The following is an 18,098-nucleotide window of genomic DNA, read 5'->3' on the forward strand; positions in this document are numbered from 1 at the left end:
TTGGCAAAAGAAGTTTGGTGTTATGAGGTAAACTTAAGATGGCTGTAGGGTGCTCATCTCATTTGGTAAAAAAAGCATGCCTTGACATTTCTAATACTATAAATAGTATCACAGTGTGCGCCTCTTTTAGTTTTAATGAATTACATGGGCAGCAAGCCAACTGACTAAAATCCCCTCATAAGGTGTCTGCACACGATGGAGCCTTCAATGTCAGCCAAGACTCAAAGCTGACACAATGGACCCAACACAAAACATGATTGTGGGCCTGAAGGACAAAAAAAAAAAAAAGGATCCTCATCAGGACAAAAAAAAAGGATCCTCATCAGCATTTAACCGTAGTCGCCACTTCTCCATTTTTTGGGGTATGCTATTGGTGACTAGTCGTGTCAAAGTACAAATTTTGTACAGCGGTAATGAGATGTGCGGCAGTCGTCATGTGGAGGACTGCTTCCGTTCAGCAGTTAGTTGTTCACTTAGGAGAGTTCCTGCTTCCTATTTTCGTTCCATTATTCTATTCTGTCTCAATCCTGTCTCTCCAGTAGTGTGCAGAACCTTTTTTTTTTTAATGTGGCCAAATATATCTGAGAAATTGCAGCCTTCAATATTTTGAGGAGCACTGCAATTAAGAGACGAGATGAGCCCATAAACACAAGCAGAATAATTAAAGGCTCTTCCACAAAACGGCAAAAGGTATAATTCATAAAAGAGAATAAAAGTTTTGTATTCAAGAAACATTTGAGAGTAATTAGTTTTTTTAATAGTGTATAAAATATGTATCATGGCTCAGCAAAGGTTGAGAAACTCTGTAACCAATAATGCTTTGCAGCATTAGGAAGCGACACATTTGGGGTCAGAGGAGAAGTGAGCCTCCACAGTAATAAAAGGCTCAGATTTTAAGGAGGAAGAATGACATGTGATGATGGGTCATATACATCCTGACAACAGCAATCATATTAATAACTGTGACACATCAAGCACAATGATTTTGTAACACATTGTGAGGCAAGAACAAAGAAAGAAACACCTCACTGCCAGTGACATCAAGCCAACTACTATCTTGCATCAGATTGTGTTCCTCTTTGGAGTCTCATTTGTATCTAACTTTTTTTCATCTCAATACTTCTTGTTTGGCAAGACAAAGGAACGGTGATTATAGCGTGACAACATTGAATGAGTTTATTGGTGCAGCTTTCTTTCAAAGTATATAATGATTAAATTCAAAAATGGCGACAATGCTATGACTATAGCCAAGAACATTCACATATTTTTTATCTCCACAAATACTTGATTAAACTGATTATGAATCGATCCATACAAACTCGAAAAATTGAGTCGTGATAAAATCATTCATCTTGGAGAAACACCAACTTAAATGCAAGGTGCTTTTTTTCTCACCACACGCCTGTTAAGTAAGTCCACCTTCTGTACAACTGAGCATCACCTGTCAGTATGGTCGCCACTCGTGAACTCTACCTCTTTCTGATTTGAGACAGGAAGTTCAGGCGGCAGCTCGCGACTGTCATCTTGCGCTTTCTGCCGCTCTGATGAGCCCGCACGGCAGCAGCAGAGAGAAGCGAAGAGGCGCATCCGGACCGGTGCGGTGAAAAACACAAACATGATGCAGTTGGCTGCTCCCTGCGACGTGTTGCCAATGCCCTGTTGTGCCACCACAGAAGACAGACAACAAGAAAAATCTTATAAACATGCAACCGAGCATAAGCAACCAAATGATTGAAATGTCATGTCCACTCACATGTAGCATGACCAGCACAGGGTTCTGGCCCGCTGGGGATCCGGCCAGCAACAGAATAAAGCGGATTGTACTCCAAATGCGCAACGTGATGAAGATGAGAGGGATGAGAGTCAGCTTCATGTCCGCCATGGTGGAGAAGGAGTACGATGGCGTCCTATTGGCCAAGAGGGGACGATACTCAGAAAGGGCTGCATGCTGTGTGTGGTACCAAAGGATACAAGACAGGAGGAAATTAATGACTTTTTGGAAATCAGTAACTAGTGTTGTCACAATAGCAAAACTTTAACTACAATACTATACCAGCGTAAAGTACCACGATACTGAAACAATACCAAGCAAAAATGTAATTCAGTATAAATGGCGGAATCATAGATGACAAAACATGAAACTTCAGAATCCCAAAATGTTCAGGAATTCAAAATGGTGAATGGTAGTGGATATTAAATTAAAGTAGTATTACATACATACACAAATTATATAGTTTGGTTGAACATACCGGTGCTTAAACTAATTGTAAATTGTGGATGTTGAGTCTCCCTTTGCTTGTCTGGCTTTTTGTTCCTTCTACATACCATATTTTACAGGAGTGACTCATAAACAGCTTGAAGCAAGTACCGGTACACAAACTAGGAGCATGTTTCGATTTTGACTTAAAGGTATTGCAGTACTTCTGCAGTGCAAGTGTACCATGATCCAGCTCTATGAGTAACACTACATCGTCAACTTTCTCCTTGGGTCCTCACCGCTGTGTGAATGTGTCTCTTGATAAGGATATAGAGGACAGGGAGGGTGAGGTAAGCCAAGAATTCCCAAATCTTTCCACTCAGCAGCATCCATAGGACACGATCAGGGATGTGGATTCTGACCCAGCACCAGCCAACTGACACCTCTGACGCTGTGTAGCCAATCTTGTTGAGGCACACGCCTGCAATTGTGATGGCCAGAGGAACGCCCCAGCTAGATAACACAAAAGAGTTAAAAACAGAAGTGTTAAAGAATGACATCACACACAAAAAATTGTTTTACATTTTCAAATGCCATGTGGGTTCAATGGCCAACGACACGCAGCACCACGAAAAAGACTATCGTAACGTTTGCTTCACACATACTGTATGGTAGTCAGTACGTCAAATATAACTCAAGGATATTTTGTCTCTACCAGCTAAGAATATAAATTTTCATGCCAGAATGACATGTTTTTAATAGTCCATTGCCAAGGGGCAGGCTGTGTGCTGCTTATACAAGGGGATGAATAGCTCTGTTGTGACACCCCAAATGCAACGGCCTGCCTAAGAATTTGCAAAAACAAAAGTCGAATATTCACTGCAGATGTTGTGGTGAGAGTACCATGCGGTGACCATGTGATTTTGAATCTCATAATTGTTGACTTATTATACACTACCAAATTGTTGCGTATGGCCACTTACAGCCTGCTCCATTGTTTAATTAAGTTTACAATACCAAGAGTCCGAGAATATTTGTTGCATTATCATATTTGGTTTTAACTGATTCCTTAACTTGTACAGTGCTTATTTTTCTTAAATGTATCTAATTAAATAATTGGTTGATTGTGTTATTGTAAATAATATGTTATTTTTAATTGAATAAGGCAAATTTACATTCATTCTATAAAAGAATAAGTTTACCAAGAATGATTTAATTCTATATAACAAAATATACACATTTGAAGAAATTCTTGCAAAATTGAAATCAACCATTTAACAGTTTTTAATTTTTTTGTTGACTTTCTACTCCTTACTTGATCAAAACGTTTTCACCTTTTATGGATGACTACAATGTAATGAAATGTTAAAAAAAAAAAGTAATTCAAAGATTTTCTCCCAATCTGAAGTGATTTTAGCGAACATGTATTTTTTGTTTGTTTTAAAACCCATTTGAACTCTTTTGTTCAAAGTTAGCAAAACTATGGGAACATGTTTTCATGGGATTCCGTGATTTTTGTTTTGTCTTTCTTATAAAAATCCCCTTCTATAGACATATATATCTAAAACAAATAAAGGAAAACAAATGACAAGTTGTTTTCTTCATTAATTTCATGAACCTGTTTTAGTTTACAGATTGTAGTTTATGTATTCCGAGATGCCTCGGGGCGTCTTAAAGAGACAGTAACAGTTTATTCTCTTAGCTACCTGACCAGGTGGAAGACCAGTACCAGACTGTCTGCAGCTCTCCGACTGGACTGGACGATGAGCACATACAAGTAGACTGCGATGGCCACCGTCCAGAAAAAGGAGCTGGTGTTGGCGAAGGTGGATATCGCTCCTTGAGCGACGCAGTCCGGCGAGTCGGAGTCGAACACTTTCCACACTCCGTAGGCATACGAGAGCGCGGAGAGCCAGTCGGCCACCGAGAGGAAGAGAAGCAGTTTGCGCGGAGTGGTCCTCAAATCCGCCAAACTAATGTAAGTGACGATGATTAGCGACGAGCCCACAAATGACATGGCGCATGAACACAACACAACCACCTGCTCAGACAAGTACACAACTGTGTGGTTGTGTGCTGCCATCGTCTTCTTTCTCGTTTTGTCTTCACTACACGCGGTGCATATTTGCAACACAACGCGCTGCCTTCACTTAATGCGTCCGTTTCCCTTGAAGACTTGAGGAAAAAAAACAAAAAATCTGTGTTTTCCTTTTCCCCCACCCACTGCAACTTCTTCCTTCTTCTCTTCTTCCTCTTGTAGCTGAGGTCACAGTCAGCCGGTCAGTGGCACGCTGTAGGCTATTTTCAGAATTGGATTTAAAACGATTACCTACTATTAATCCTAAAACTAATTACCCTGCAGAGTGTGGAAAAACACAAATGCCACGTAATCGTTTTTTTCCATACAAATACTGTACAGAAAAATAAAAAAAAATGCAGAAAAAGTTGGTCGGACGTTCAATGTTTGATATTCGTTCTCAGTGCCTATTTAGGGAAGCGTACTAGGCAATTAGTGAGTGGTGTGGTGCATTGATTTTACGAGTTTCATTTCATTCATTTAATGACCGTGCTTGCAACTCAAAACAGTTTTATCTCAAATTCCAGCTATTTCGCCATTGAGACAATTAGAAACCTCTTGGCATTACTTTTTGGTGTGGTTGCGCCCGTCTGATTTACGAACCTGCCGATATGATTGTCTCCTGAAATGTTGGACATTATTCTGTAAAGAGACGATCGACGCGATTGGTGAATCGGACCTTGAACGATTCCATTTGTACAGTCCATCAAAGAGAAACAACTTCTGTTTGTGGACACAATACATTAGAGAGAATAAAGACATCAGAGAGGAATAAGACACTCTCCAATAACATTTTTTAAATTAGTGTACATGACCGCGCAAGCTACTTTGACTGGGAATTTGCGCTACCCTGTGGCTACTTGCCATATTTTTGTTGCAGACAAATTTCTGCCTTGCGCTTAAACTCATCTATCAGTAATATATTGACAATGAGTGGCGTGAATATTTGCTTTGCACGTTAACTTACAATTTTATAGGGTTAGGGTTAGCCTAGAGGCAATAATGTTTTCTATATGTCTCTACCAATGTATATGACAAGAAACACTTAAATGCTCTTTCTTCCATTAGATGTCAAAAGGTGCAATAAACGTGCATCAATCTGTTACCAATGGAATAGGTAATTCCTGAGACTTGATCAACTTTGTGTTCAATTAGACAGACCCAGATTTCATAGCGAGTCAATTGTTTAGATTGGGACAAGATCAAGAAGGGTAGTGTTTGTGGACACCAAGTAAAACGGACACCTCGGCTAAATAAAGGTTGAGAAAGTGATCAATAGAACTTTTACCAAATAGTTCCCTGGAAAACACAACTTTGTACAAAGCTATCGAGTAGAGGCCTCCTTGGAATTCAGGTATTGCTGCAGGCCGACGAGACTACAAATCATTCCTTAACTTTGCAGCACTGCAGTTGCTTTTTGCCTTTCTTTCCAGGCACAAACATCTGTGCTGTCGTAGAAGAGTTGCCCTAGGCCAACCACCAGTCATACAGACAACCACTCAGTCTTATGATAGTTGGAATGATAACATTGCTATAGTTAGATTTTTTTCCTACCCCTTAATCAGCCCATTATTCTCTTGTTGGTCTTCTGTTAAAAAAACAAAAACAGACCTTTATAGAGGAGAGTGTGTATTATTGTACAACAGTTATTCAGGTGCACTGAAATAAACAAAACAGCCGATCTGGATTTTTTGTTTTTCATTTTATTTTATTCATCAAGTTGTAACAATAGAATAAATAACCACATTGGAACAATCACAATTAATCAGTATTGTGTTTAATTAACATTTTTGGGACTGTGTCAATTATATCGAAGGATTATTCATTTTGTAAACGCTAATTTTAACATACAGCTCTTGAATTGGATCTTATTAGATTTAGCAACCGGACAAATTGTTTTGACTACTTAGTAAATCAGCACAAATTTATAAATCAAAGCGACTGAATTTACATGAAATTATTGTGAAAATCAATTTCAGGCAGGCAGACATAAAACACACATCAGCAAATAGCCATTTTAAATTCATGCTTCTTTTAGCCATCAGATGGCAGCAGAAGACTTTTTTTTTCACAAACTACAACGCAAAGCTTTGAACCAACAGAATGTACTTTTCATTACTCACATGTTTATTTCCACTATGTCTTCATGTGACAACTTAGTCCATAATGGGATGGTCGATACAAAGCAGCTTAAGGTTTCCCCCTCCATTAGTCAATGTCATTGCTGAGGACTCTTATTGCAAAGAATTTCTGCGGCAGTATACTTGCTGATTGCTTCGTTCTCACTCCTCACAACAACCAGCTAAGACACTGCCAGAGAAACACCCACAGCAGCCAGCAGTATGCCTCCTTCTGCCAACTGGTCCTTGCTGCCATCATTCTCCTCGAGAGTGGCATGAAAGCTGGCACTTTTTTTTTTTTTTTTACTCTGATGAGCTCTCGAAGTAGAAGATGATCAGTGGTCTCTGTGAAAACAGACACAATGCAGGTAGGCATACCTTTTTCTAAAAAAATTCAATGATGATAAAATGCACCATTGTGGCTTGGATAAGTGATGAGTTTACACATGGGTGCTCAAGTGATCAATAGCCTATTCCCAAATTGATTCTTGACACCCCCCCCTTTTTTTTCCTCTTCTTGCCTGGTGTGCCTGTGCAGCATCACTTTAAGTTTGCACAACTTGAGCAAGCAACTCCCCCCCTTCTAAGTCCAAGAATAGATTTTGTGTCATGACTCATGATTTTGCATCAAAACGCTCCGATTGATTCACCTCAATTTGTAGCGGTGTGTTCAGATTGCTGCTCTCCTCATGTAAAGCAAATGCTTGAGTGTTGTTCAGCAAAGAGGTATCAGTTAAAAGTCTCCCCGCGATCTCTGCAGTGCTATTTTTGTCCGCCGGACTGTTCTATATGGTCCTCTCCCCGAGGATTCCGCTTGCTGACAGGACATGGACACGAAAGAGCGCTCTGCGGTCGTCCGCTGTAAGGACAATGAGAGGGAGGAGGAAGGCAGATAGGGCTTGAATCTGCTATCATATGATCCATCTCTGGTTGTGTAACTGGAAAGTCATTTGACTGGTGCTCAGACAATTCTCACCTCGTCTTGCATCATAAAAAATTACGCAAGGTGTTGGTCATGTATGACCGAATTAATACCAACCTGCTTTATCACCATAAAGCAGGTCGGTATTAATCCTATCTAATTATCTATCTAATTCAAACATCCGAACTAATGTTAATGTATGCCAAAGACAGCTTGGCATGTAGTCCTCTGTTGTTATTGCATAAAATCTGGACCTCCCAGAAACCTTTCAGTCTTTTTTCTAATCTTCAGCCCACCTGTAACAGTCGTGGCTCTTTCATAGAGGACAAGCCTCTACTAATGGTTTTGATTTGCCTTTACCAAGAACTAATGGAGGATCCTTAAATTTTGGATGACCTTTAGGTAAGATATATGCGACCTGGTCATTCAAACTGAGGTTGTATTGCAAAACATCAAATACATATCGAATCTAGGACCACATATATGTGACCCATGTCAGATTTGACCAAAAAAATCAGAATATACGCAAAAAAATATCTGATCTGGGGTGTATTTGCCTGCAGCGCTTCAAAAACAAGACATGTTTTTTTTTTTTGCTATCTCTTCTTGCAACTGACCAATTTTCAGAGTACTTCCTACTTGCCTCTCTGCTGCTATCACCAAACTACAACACTCCATGGCACACCAAAATGGCCGTCAAACAAGGCAACTCTGAGTATCATGGAGGAGCGTAGCGTTTAGCCTTGCAAGCTCATCCGAATATCACTAGTCTTAAAAGATTCACACCAGTGGGGGCTGACGTCAAGGAATTAGGGTCATGGCGTGAAGTGAAGCTCCATTTTCATCCCAAAAATCTACTGTCTTAAGGTGAATTATATTCATTATTAAACATGCATCTCCACACAGTTTAAACATCGATGTCAGTGTTGTAACACTATGGCACAAAGAAGAATGATACAAGCATATGAAAATATTTTACCACAATTTAAAACTCGCATGGCGAAATAATGCATGTTTATCTTCAAAAACAATAAAAACCCAAGTTAAATAAAAACATTCATTCATCTTCTGAACCGCATATCCTCACGCGGGTCCGCGAGTGTGCTGGAGCCTTTCCCAGTAATCTTAAATGGAAAATTCTTCATTTATTTTTAGCCTTGCTATGATGTTCTGTCTCAAGCTAATTATCACGTTGACTGCCATTGACAGCTATCGACGTCAAACATCCATTTTAACTGGGCTGGCAGCGAATTAGTTAATTAGGAAGGTAGGCTCTGTTGAGGGTTTGGGCTTGGACAGTAGAGAGAGTGCTGGAGGAGAGGACACTCTCGAAGATGAGGACCATACTGACCAACAAGAGCCATCTTCTCCCATTAGAGAAGCTACGTAAGCTCCAGGTTCCGCTCACTGGGGGCTCCACAAATAGATCAGGTTGTATCTTCTAGGAGGAATGGGAGCGTAAGACCTCCCAATATTGTCTAATAGTGCCCTGACTTTTATCTTTTGCATTCAATTTATGTTATTTATTGTTTATTAGTGTCTTTAGCTATTTCTTCAATGTAAGCAACAACCCAATGAATAATTTCCCTTGGGATCAAGAAAGTGATCATCTATCTGTTACAGCATGCTGTGCTATCGACGTTAAAGAGAAACATGCACAAGACTCTTACTAAGTACAGCTACATTCAGCATAATGGGTGAGTTGTACCTTTAATCATATAGTTTTATTTGTATCTCTGCAGGTATGTCCTTACATGAAATTGGTTTGTGCACTGTGCTGAAAAATTATCAATGACGTCACTAATGAATCAACTTCGACGTTCATTACATTAGCTAATGATTAGCATTGATCACAAAAAGTAAAGTGACAGTGTTAGAGTGCTCCTGTGATATTCACCTAAAGTTTCTATTTCCTTATTTATTGTAGCAAACAGGTAATTTTGTCACAGTGCACTAACACAAGGGAAAAATGTAAGAAATATGTCAACATAAGCGAGGCCTTACAAGACGTCCATGGCCTGTCATTCAGTCTATATTGTTTATAAAAACCAAAAAGTGGTCAGGGTTTCTTGGAGGGTTATTATGACATGAATCCTCTTTGTATTTGTGCCACTCGTGTTTGTGACATTTAAGTAATGCTCTGTGCCACAGCTCAGTGCTTCATAGTCACAGTTCGCATCAGCGGAGCTTCATCTTTCCCTTCCCAAACATTCATTCATTCATAAACAATGACAAGCCATAACATTATAACCACTGATGGGTTAAATAACACTGATTGTCGCACAACAATGGCACCGGTCGGAAGGATATATCAAACAGCAAATTAAATTTTCGTCCTTGAAAGCAGTTAGTGTGGGACAGCATAATCCTAATGAGTAACTTTGACAAGCACAAAGCTGTGATGGCTTGACAGCTTTGTGGTGAGAATTTCTTTAACCGCACATCCTGCCAGGCATTTTCTAGGCAGTGTTCTGCAGTACTGGTCCGTAGGGACATTGGCCCCCGTGGCTCACTCAGTTACAAAGCATCAGAAAACATTTCATTATTAGGCTGCTCCCACTAAGACCAGACTGTCTCTGAATGACATGAATCAAAATTGAATGGTTTTGCTAACGTACCTTTTAGTTGTTGTGATGAGAAGTTTAGCGGCATGTACGCAGTTAGGGAATTCAAGGAGACAGATGCAGCATCTGCCGTCAGCTAGTTCACTTTTAATAGTACCACAATTTCAAATAGTTGGTGGTCATTTGTAATGGAAGTGAAGAATATACATGTACAGAGCTCGCATTGGTAGTTGTTCAAAACCAGCTACTTTGTATGTTAAAGACCTAGGGTTAAAGGCCACCTGTAAAAAAACATTAATAAACATTACAAAGGGAACAGCACCATCTTTAGTGGTGGAGGAGGCCAAACATTTGGCTTCTGTGCGTCCTCTCTCGGATGAGGAAAAGAACTGAGCTGTCTCATTGCCTTGATGGGCAAAAACATACCTCAGCTCCATAAGACCCTCGTCACGTTTTTACCAAGAAATATTTGCACTATAATTATATTTATGATCAATTGCTCTCTGTCGTGTCAACGACTTAATCTCATCAAGACTCCCGAGAGTCTGACATGTTTATACTTCTTGTCGGCAGTGTAACGGAACGCAGATTACATTGGCATTTCAAACGTGTACTAGGACAACTCATTCATCCAATTGAATATCTTACTTGAGCTACACAGCGTGAGCCAACTGCATGTAAACCTAGTCAGTGATGTCCTGGTCAAGGTTACCCCCACCCCCTTCCATGTAGTCTGATCCCGCAGAAGATTTCACCGCAATGCACGCATTTCCTGAAAAAGTCAATTGTGTGCTCCCGATTAAGGTGTCAGAATACACAGTGCACTGCAGTTTGCTGCATATGCACTCAAAGTCCACAAGCTGATCTCCACCTCTCAAAGTCCCCTACAATGACCACGAATCAACGCAAGAGATTTGGGATGCAGACAGTGTGACGCTTTTGACAATATTCTGCTTGTGTACGAGTTGTACTCATCATATGGACTAAAACATAGCAAATATTTGGCACTTTATGCTAAAGCTAACTCCGACACTGTACTTTCTGTTCCTTGGTTGTTTCATTGTTGGCTAACAACAGTTATGCTCCCTCATCCAATTGCATTCCACACATCTAATCACCTTATAGCTAACAATGACATCAATATTTACTGCAGTGCCATGTTCTTGTGCAATACCACACTCACGATTCACACAGCTTAGCGTGTCACGTGCAGTGTATTAAGTTCTTCTGACTGGTTGAAGGCTTGGTTTTGGCTTCCTTACCACACTTTTTCTGTTTGATTGGGAAGGCAAGTCTCCATAAGTTGGTTTCATATATATTTATTGACCTGCGTCACAATTCATTCTGTTAATTATTGTCATCTTCACAAAGAGCGCTAACCCTAGAGGTTGTTGGCGCAACTTTTTTTTTTTTTTTTTTAACTTCAGAAACCAGACTAGCGCACATCGAGTCTAATCGCTAAGCATCTGCGATTATGTGCAGAAATATGGACCCTTTGACCTCACATCCTATCGAGTGTTCTGACTTCAGGCATCGATGTAGTAGTGAGTCCAAAGTAGACATTTTGAAATAGGGCGCATTCTGGTTCTCTGCTAGGTCCAGTGACACAAGTGGAACATCAGTCAGAAATGAGACATGGCTAACAAACAACAGCAACAGTGGATGACGAAGGTCACAGCAATAAGGGCAGCAAGAAAAATGACCACTGCAGTAAAGTGGAGAGTGTGGAGCGTCATTCTAAAATGACCAGAGATGAGGCCTGGCTGCAGCGTAAGCAAACTGGCACATTTAGTACTAGAAATCATAACTGCTTATGAAAATTTATCAGTGGCAAATAGAAGCATGACAAAAGGTGCTTGAACAGCAAAGTAACCTAGAGACGTTTCCAAGGTGTCATCTTAGCGTCAAGACGCTGATGCAGTAGCACAGGTCAAGAGTTCAACTCAGCGCTCAACTTACATGTATTTTGCTGAAGCAAATTAAAGGGAGGACTTTTAGCGTCCCATTTCCCAATTCGGATCACGAAGAGTTTCGCTTGTGTTCTTTGCTCCTTTTAGCAGCAACATTTAACCTGGGCATTCACATGAGGGCTGTAACATTATATGTCGGGCACTTTAAATCACTCACCCAAGGCAGTAAAACAGCTCCCCAGTCCACCTTTGGTACCAGTCGGCCGTTGTCCTCAGGTGTTGTGCAGGCTTTGACCAAAAGCCACCTGCTCTCTCTGCTCTCTGTCTCTGTTGCACTTGGTCACTGCAACAAGTCAAGGCATGTTCCTGCACAGCAGCCGGCCGGGTGCACGAGGCTGCTCCTAGACCAGAAGGGGAGGAGCAGAGCTGTGAAGGAGGGGGGGTTAGTCCAAAAGCCCCAGCATGACTCAGCCTGCTTGACTTGGTTGGTTTGTATGCAGAGATTGAACCTTTTTCTTGTTGCACAAGACAATAAAATGATTGATAGCCCGTCGTTCATATCATAACAAAAGATTTGATGGTAGATGACGTGTTACACAAAGACTGCATAATGAACTTTGGACGGGTAGAGGCCAGAAAACTGAATTCTTGTTTGCCTGTGATAATCGACCTTTTTGTCTTTATTATTTTTTGGACTCGCAGGAAAAAAAAACACTTTTTGGTGTTATATTTGATTTGTAAAATTACTATTGTAAAAGTAAATATACTTGAAAAAAAATAACATTTCATTAGCCTAATAACATAACTGCCTAGATAATTTAATTGATAACATTTTTGGTGTTTCTTTTCTTGTTTTTCTAAAATATTAAAAAGTGACTTGGGCAGTTATGCTTCTAGGATAATTTCTTTGTTGTTATTAATATCAATTATTATTTTGCACCATTGACAGCATTGAATGGCCTATATTGAAAAGTGAATAACTTTGGATGTAGAACATTTTTGACAAATTAAAAAATCTAACTTTTAAAAAGCAAATGTATCTATTTTTATTAATTTCTTATCTTTTATTCGCTATCTCTTAACAATGTGCTTCTTGTTTCCAGCTAAAACCAGATCAGTCAATGAAAATGGTCTTTAAATCGTAAACTTTTTACACTTAAATATCATTTGGGGCTGACTGTATATTTAAAAGCTTTTCTAGTGCATGGAATTATATTTGATAACCCAAACTGACATGGACATTGTACCAACTGTGAAACAGTCGAGCCTTGTTTGTTATACTTGCTATTCTAAAATGTAATTAATTTAATCTTACTCTTTTTTGTAATTAAAAAGTTAGTAAAGTATTTTACGAGTGACCAATAAAATATTAATTGGGTCATTGTATTAAAATTTATTTGCATTCTTAATCGCTACCTCTTTTACTTGTACTTGCTCTTTAACATACTGCTAAATGAATTGCTCATTAAAGCTGTAATGAGGCAGTATGGTAATTCATTACATCGCATCATACAATACAGGAATTTTAGACGAAGCCCACGATTGCAATTAAAGCTTACTCACTGACAGATATGGATTACGCTGATGTATCCGAATGTGCCTCGCATGCTTTTTTTTTTCCTTTCCTACTGACACACAAAACCTCGATCAGATGTGCAGATTCATCAGCGTCCATGAGGGCTAATTATGCAGTGCCGCTCTGCTGCTTGCGTACTACCCCCCCCCCCCCCCCCCCCCCCATCCTCATAGGAAGGGTGAAGCCAGTTCAGAACTGCTGTAGTGGAAGTTGATCACTAGGCAGATTCCAGTTGCAGCAGCAAGAACCAGCTCAGCAAAACTCACCTGCTACAATATGCTCTCAATCTGGCTGCCTGAGCATCCTGCAAGCGGCCGAGCGCACCTTTCTCTCCACTGCATCAGGCAGCAGACTGATGACCTTATCAATGGGAGAGCCAAGTCTCTGATCTTGTGCCCAGAAAGCACTTTTAAACTGTGCACCGTGGTTTGTCTTTTCCATGCTGACAGCAAATGGAATAGATGCTGGGGGAAAAAAACGATGCAGTTGTCTGCAGACCACTGCTTTCATTTATTGGAGCCAGTGATGCAGCCCTGCACTGCAATGCACTGGCGGACGTCTGACTTCTGTCGCACGCTTGCTTCGAGATGTACGAAAGCGTGAACACTTTGCACTCAGGTAAAATACGGATGAGCATTCCGGCAACTCTTTCTTGCTGTTGTTATTATTTATTTATTGTATTTGATGGGACAGTGCGTGGGGGTGGGGCCAAGGAGAGGAACCTGGAGCACAGCAAGTTCAAAGCTTGGTGCATTGATTACATCATCGCAACTGAAGAGCTGGAATGGGACAATGCACCATCCCAAGGTGCGTGTGTGTGTTGAGGGTGGGGGCTGGGGGGAGTTTGGTGTGTGGGGGGGTGTATATCTCTTCTCCAAACTCAGGCAAGGTCCCATTTAGAGTGAGGTAGTCCACCTGCAGTGCGTGCGTGCGTGGTGTGTGCGCGTGTGTCAGCACTGCAGGAAGTCAGCTGATGCTGTAGGGCATTGCAGGATTGCTGCACTGCTGCTCTCTCCCTCCTCTCTTCACTCAGGCATATTGCTCAAGGAGGTGGATGGTGATGAGTGCATGTGCTGCATACTTTTTCAGCAAGGGAGGGGGGAGAAGGTGAATGGAAGCGAATTGTAGGCTTGCAATGCATGCCGGTAAGGCGCTGTGCTGGGCTACTTTACCTCTGAGAGACACTAGAAAGTAGAGATGGGGGTGGAGGCGGGGGGAGCAAGGAATATCAGGTGAGTGCGGCAGATTTCCTTTGCAGACATCTCTGCTGGAAGTATGCGCAGGGGAAACTGCAGATGTTCCTAGATGATGTCAGGCACCAGATGTGGCGTTGGGCCATTTTTTTTTTTTTAAATAGTCAAAAAATCTTCCCTACCTCCCCCACCCCTCCCTTCCTCAGTCATGTCATCCTGCTGCAGTCAGCAGACGTCCCCTTGGAGGTGTGTGTTTCACAAAGAGACGCCTGACCACTCTTTCCAAGGTCTTAGCACAATTACCTGATGTGAACTCAAAGTGGAGTTGACCGGCATTCTGAGCTGGCAGGACCCACTCCAAAAAAGTGGAATGTTACAAGTTTTGATTTACGAGAAGTGTCATACGTGACCACACAGGGTATCTCGGAGGACAGCTTGTCTAGTGTGGCCTTTAAATTTCTCTAGTCATAGCCATTAGATAAAAAATTGAAGACTTTTTCCAACATGCAACGTGAGCTATCTTTGCAGAAAAGTAGCGTTAAACTTCATGACTGCACCACTGCACCCCGTCCCATGCAGGATCTTGTAGGCTCACTCTCTGATTGGCTTTTTAAGCACGCATGCACGCTGTTTAGCAGTGCAAACTGTCAAATCTAAACCTTCAAAAAGTAGAGAACATAAATTGTTCTCCTCCAAACCGCAGAACTATCATATTTAGCGTCTCACTGCTTTCTTCCTTTTTCTTTTTTCTAAAGCGAGCCCTCTCAGCAGACACTCTGGTTGCTATTTCAAGCCGGTACCGTGTGTCAAATATTGATAGAAGAAAAGACTAGTCCAGCTGGCTGGCTGACTTCAGCCTGGTGGTGCAGAGGCGGAAAGTGATGAGATGGTAGGCATGCACACACTGTATACTTTTATCAGCTGCTGCAAGGCCGGTTTTGAAAGTGTACAATGGAGGAGGAGAGGCGAGTAGACCGCAAATGAGAGGCTTGAAATGCGTACCTGCAGACGATCGTCGGTCGGGCTGCATCAGCGGTGACGGAGCAGGAAAACTTCAGCGAGCCTCTTGGTGTGATGATGTGCCTTCATGGTGCTGCAAAGTTGACTGCAGCATTACCTCCTGTACAAAATGACATTGTTTGCACTCTCTCTCTCTCCTTCCCTCCTCCTCCTTCTGTGAGCACCCCCACCTCCCTCCCTCTCCTCTGCACGCTTGCTGGCAGCCTAAAGTGCACAGCTCAGCAGTGTTCCCCTACTGCCGCAGCAGATCCTGCATGAGCTCTGCGTATCCAAGCGGGATGGGACTTTTAAAGGGGACCGCAACCTCCAGGGTCAACCTCTACTCTCTCTCTCTCTCTCTCGCTCTCTCTCTCTCTCTCTCTCTCTCCCTCCCTCCCTCCTCTTGGTCCTCCCCTGCAAACACTTTTGGCTCTTGGCTGTAGTTAGGATAGTCACCTGAAACAAGGCTTCTTCCATCCCATAAGAGAGAGTAAACTCAAACCTCACCAAGGAGAGTATGCCCTTTTGTATCCTTGAATGCTTTCATTAGCAACAAAAATTCACCCATGACTGTGCATAGTGGAACTAACTTTTTTCATGCAGAACTGAAGTGCTACAAGCAGCAATCTTAAAAGTGGATTAAATAAATAAAATTCCACAATCAAAGAATTTATCCAACATTACATTATGCCGTACCTGATGGAACAGTGTGACACCCCTCCTCCCTGCCCAAAAATGTATCCACGGCCCATTTTTGTCCCGAACCTAAGTTTGGGAAACACTGATGTAAGGGAGGGATGAACGCCATCTATCCATCCATTTTCTTATCCTGTTCAAGGTCACAGATTAGTTGGGGTTTGTACGCATTCTACTAGTTGCCAGACAATCACAAGGCACACACAGATATGAATATATGTTTGAGCAATAATTTCTATTTATAGAGCCATCGGTACCTGGGTGCTAGAAAGCGACGCATGTGTGGGTTGGGTTTGTGGGGAGGGCAATTATTGCCAAAAGGCATCATGCACATATTCCCCTTAATTTATTTCCTTTGTCCTTTTTGAAGACAATTTACTTCTTTCTTGTTTTTGTGGTTAAATACAAAGATAATACACAAAGCTTATTTTCTATTTAAAGCCTCAAAACCTAATAATGGGTCACAATTTTTCCATGGCAGTGCTTTGATAGCACAGTGTGAGGAGAAGAGTCACCAACTGTAATTTTTCTCATGCTAGTCTTCTTCACTTGTTTTCAGCCACATTGCTTGGTGGGCGGCGGATTTAACATGTATGTTTTTGGAATTTGGGAGGAAAACCCACACAAGCACTTTTGAAGTGGAAAAGGAATGGCGCTAATGCAAGTCAAGCAGGAATTGCGCTAGGGCAAAGCAAGAAAAGTTGACAGTAATTGTAAAAAAAAAAAAAAGGATGGAACTCATCTTGACTCACACTGTACGTACTCTCCAGTGCCTTTGTTGTGCATCATAAATGATGTGAATAATGATATCTCAACTTCGTATTAACCCTCTGTCAGCTCTCAACTGAATTTATAGAGCACTTTAAACAACAATTGCTGCATACAAAGTGCTGTGCAAGGAATAAAAAGTAGTCAATAACAGATGGGTAAAACAATAAAATACATGAAAACAATAACAATAACCGTCACTAAAACAATGCTGAATCTCATGGTGGTTAACTTTTTTCCTCCTTGTATGACCTTTAAGAGTACATTGCACGTGGTTGGAACTCTTGAGCCACACTCGTGAGATTCTCATCTCTAACACGCTTGTGTCGATGGTTTGACTCTGCAATGGCTTAAGCTTATATTCAATACCACTTTATCTTAGTAGTCACTGATACCTAGTATCGATACCACTAACTCTTTTGATACATGAAATTTCCCTCCAAAACATTGACAGATTTTATTAAACAGACCCTAAATATGTGAAAATAATGACAATTTTTCTATTCCTTTAATTTCCAAATTCCACTTCCTCATCGTAAAATGGCCACAAGAGGGTGGCCGATATTTGTGTCGGCCACCGTCACGAGTACCTTGATGTAAATACTGATACTATGAGGACCCTGTCTTTATTTTGCATTCTTCTTTTATTTTTCCATTTGAGACAATGCACCAAGACAGAATCCAACCGGCTAGCAATGCACTACAGTCCAAACGTTTATCTTTAACCAAGTTGTCTGTGCACACTGTCCAACGTGATAAGTGTAAAATCGTTGAGCTTGAACTATTCTCTCTTTTCTTCTGACAGAGCACATCCAGCGTTTCGAAGATCAGTGTGTATGAGCCATCCGCTTTTGCTGCAGCAGTGCAGCACTTTGTTCTACTCACTGCAGGAGGACATGACTTTGAGCAGCCCTGGGCCAGACTTGAACCCGCTTAATGCAAAAAAAAAAAAAAAAAAGAGCAGCTTTTCTCTTTTATTTTTCATATTCCCCACTGTGGTTTGCACTTTACTGTTTTACCAGCACCACTCTTTTCTGACTTGATAAACTGCAGATTGCTGAATCATCGTAAATCTC

The 18,098-nt window shown here is 41.2% G+C and overlaps 1 protein-coding gene and 2 long non-coding RNA genes across 3 annotated transcripts; 1 reads left to right on the forward strand and 2 right to left on the reverse strand.

The window, feature by feature from the left end:
* Positions 1 to 1,150: 1,150 nt before the first annotated feature.
* On the reverse strand, positions 1,151 to 4,587 carry gpr157 (G protein-coupled receptor 157). Its single transcript, XM_088369027.1, has 4 exons — positions 3,904 to 4,587; positions 2,497 to 2,710; positions 1,754 to 1,948; positions 1,151 to 1,656 (listed from the first exon to the last, which is right to left on the reverse strand). The coding sequence occupies exons 1-4, from the start codon at positions 4,278 to 4,280 to the stop codon at positions 1,438 to 1,440; spliced, it is 1,005 nt and encodes a 334-aa protein (XP_088225153.1). The 5' UTR covers positions 4,281 to 4,587; the 3' UTR covers positions 1,151 to 1,437.
* On the forward strand, positions 3,885 to 18,088 carry LOC148402593 (uncharacterized). The gene is made up of 3 exons (XR_015857117.1): positions 3,885 to 4,175; positions 6,577 to 6,762; positions 17,828 to 18,088. It is a non-coding gene; the product is annotated as an uncharacterized LOC148402593 (long non-coding RNA).
* LOC148402594 (uncharacterized) lies at positions 5,958 to 15,683 on the reverse strand. Its single transcript, XR_015857116.1, has 4 exons — positions 15,562 to 15,683; positions 12,008 to 12,191; positions 7,045 to 7,253; positions 5,958 to 6,739 (listed from the first exon to the last, which is right to left on the reverse strand). It is a non-coding gene; the product is annotated as an uncharacterized LOC148402594 (long non-coding RNA).
* Positions 18,089 to 18,098: the final 10 nt, after the last annotated feature.

The sequence above is a fragment of the Syngnathus floridae genome, chromosome 2 (assembly GCF_059516105.1).
Source record: "Syngnathus floridae isolate MCC-2025c chromosome 2, RoL_Sflo_1.0, whole genome shotgun sequence".
In the NCBI taxonomy this organism is placed as follows: domain Eukaryota; kingdom Metazoa; phylum Chordata; class Actinopteri; order Syngnathiformes; family Syngnathidae; genus Syngnathus; species Syngnathus floridae.

Coding starts and splice junctions, on each gene's coding strand:
- gpr157 (XM_088369027.1), bottom strand. CDS start 4,280: ATGGCAGCACACAACCACACAGTTGTGTACTTGTCTGAGCAGGTGGTT. Junction 2,711..3,903: donor CTGGTCTTCCACCTGGTCAG/GTAGCTAAGAGA, acceptor TGTGTTATCTAG/CTGGGGCGTTCCTCTGGCCA. Junction 1,949..2,496: donor AGAGACACATTCACACAGCG/GTGAGGACCCAA, acceptor TACCACACACAG/CATGCAGCCCTTTCTGAGTA.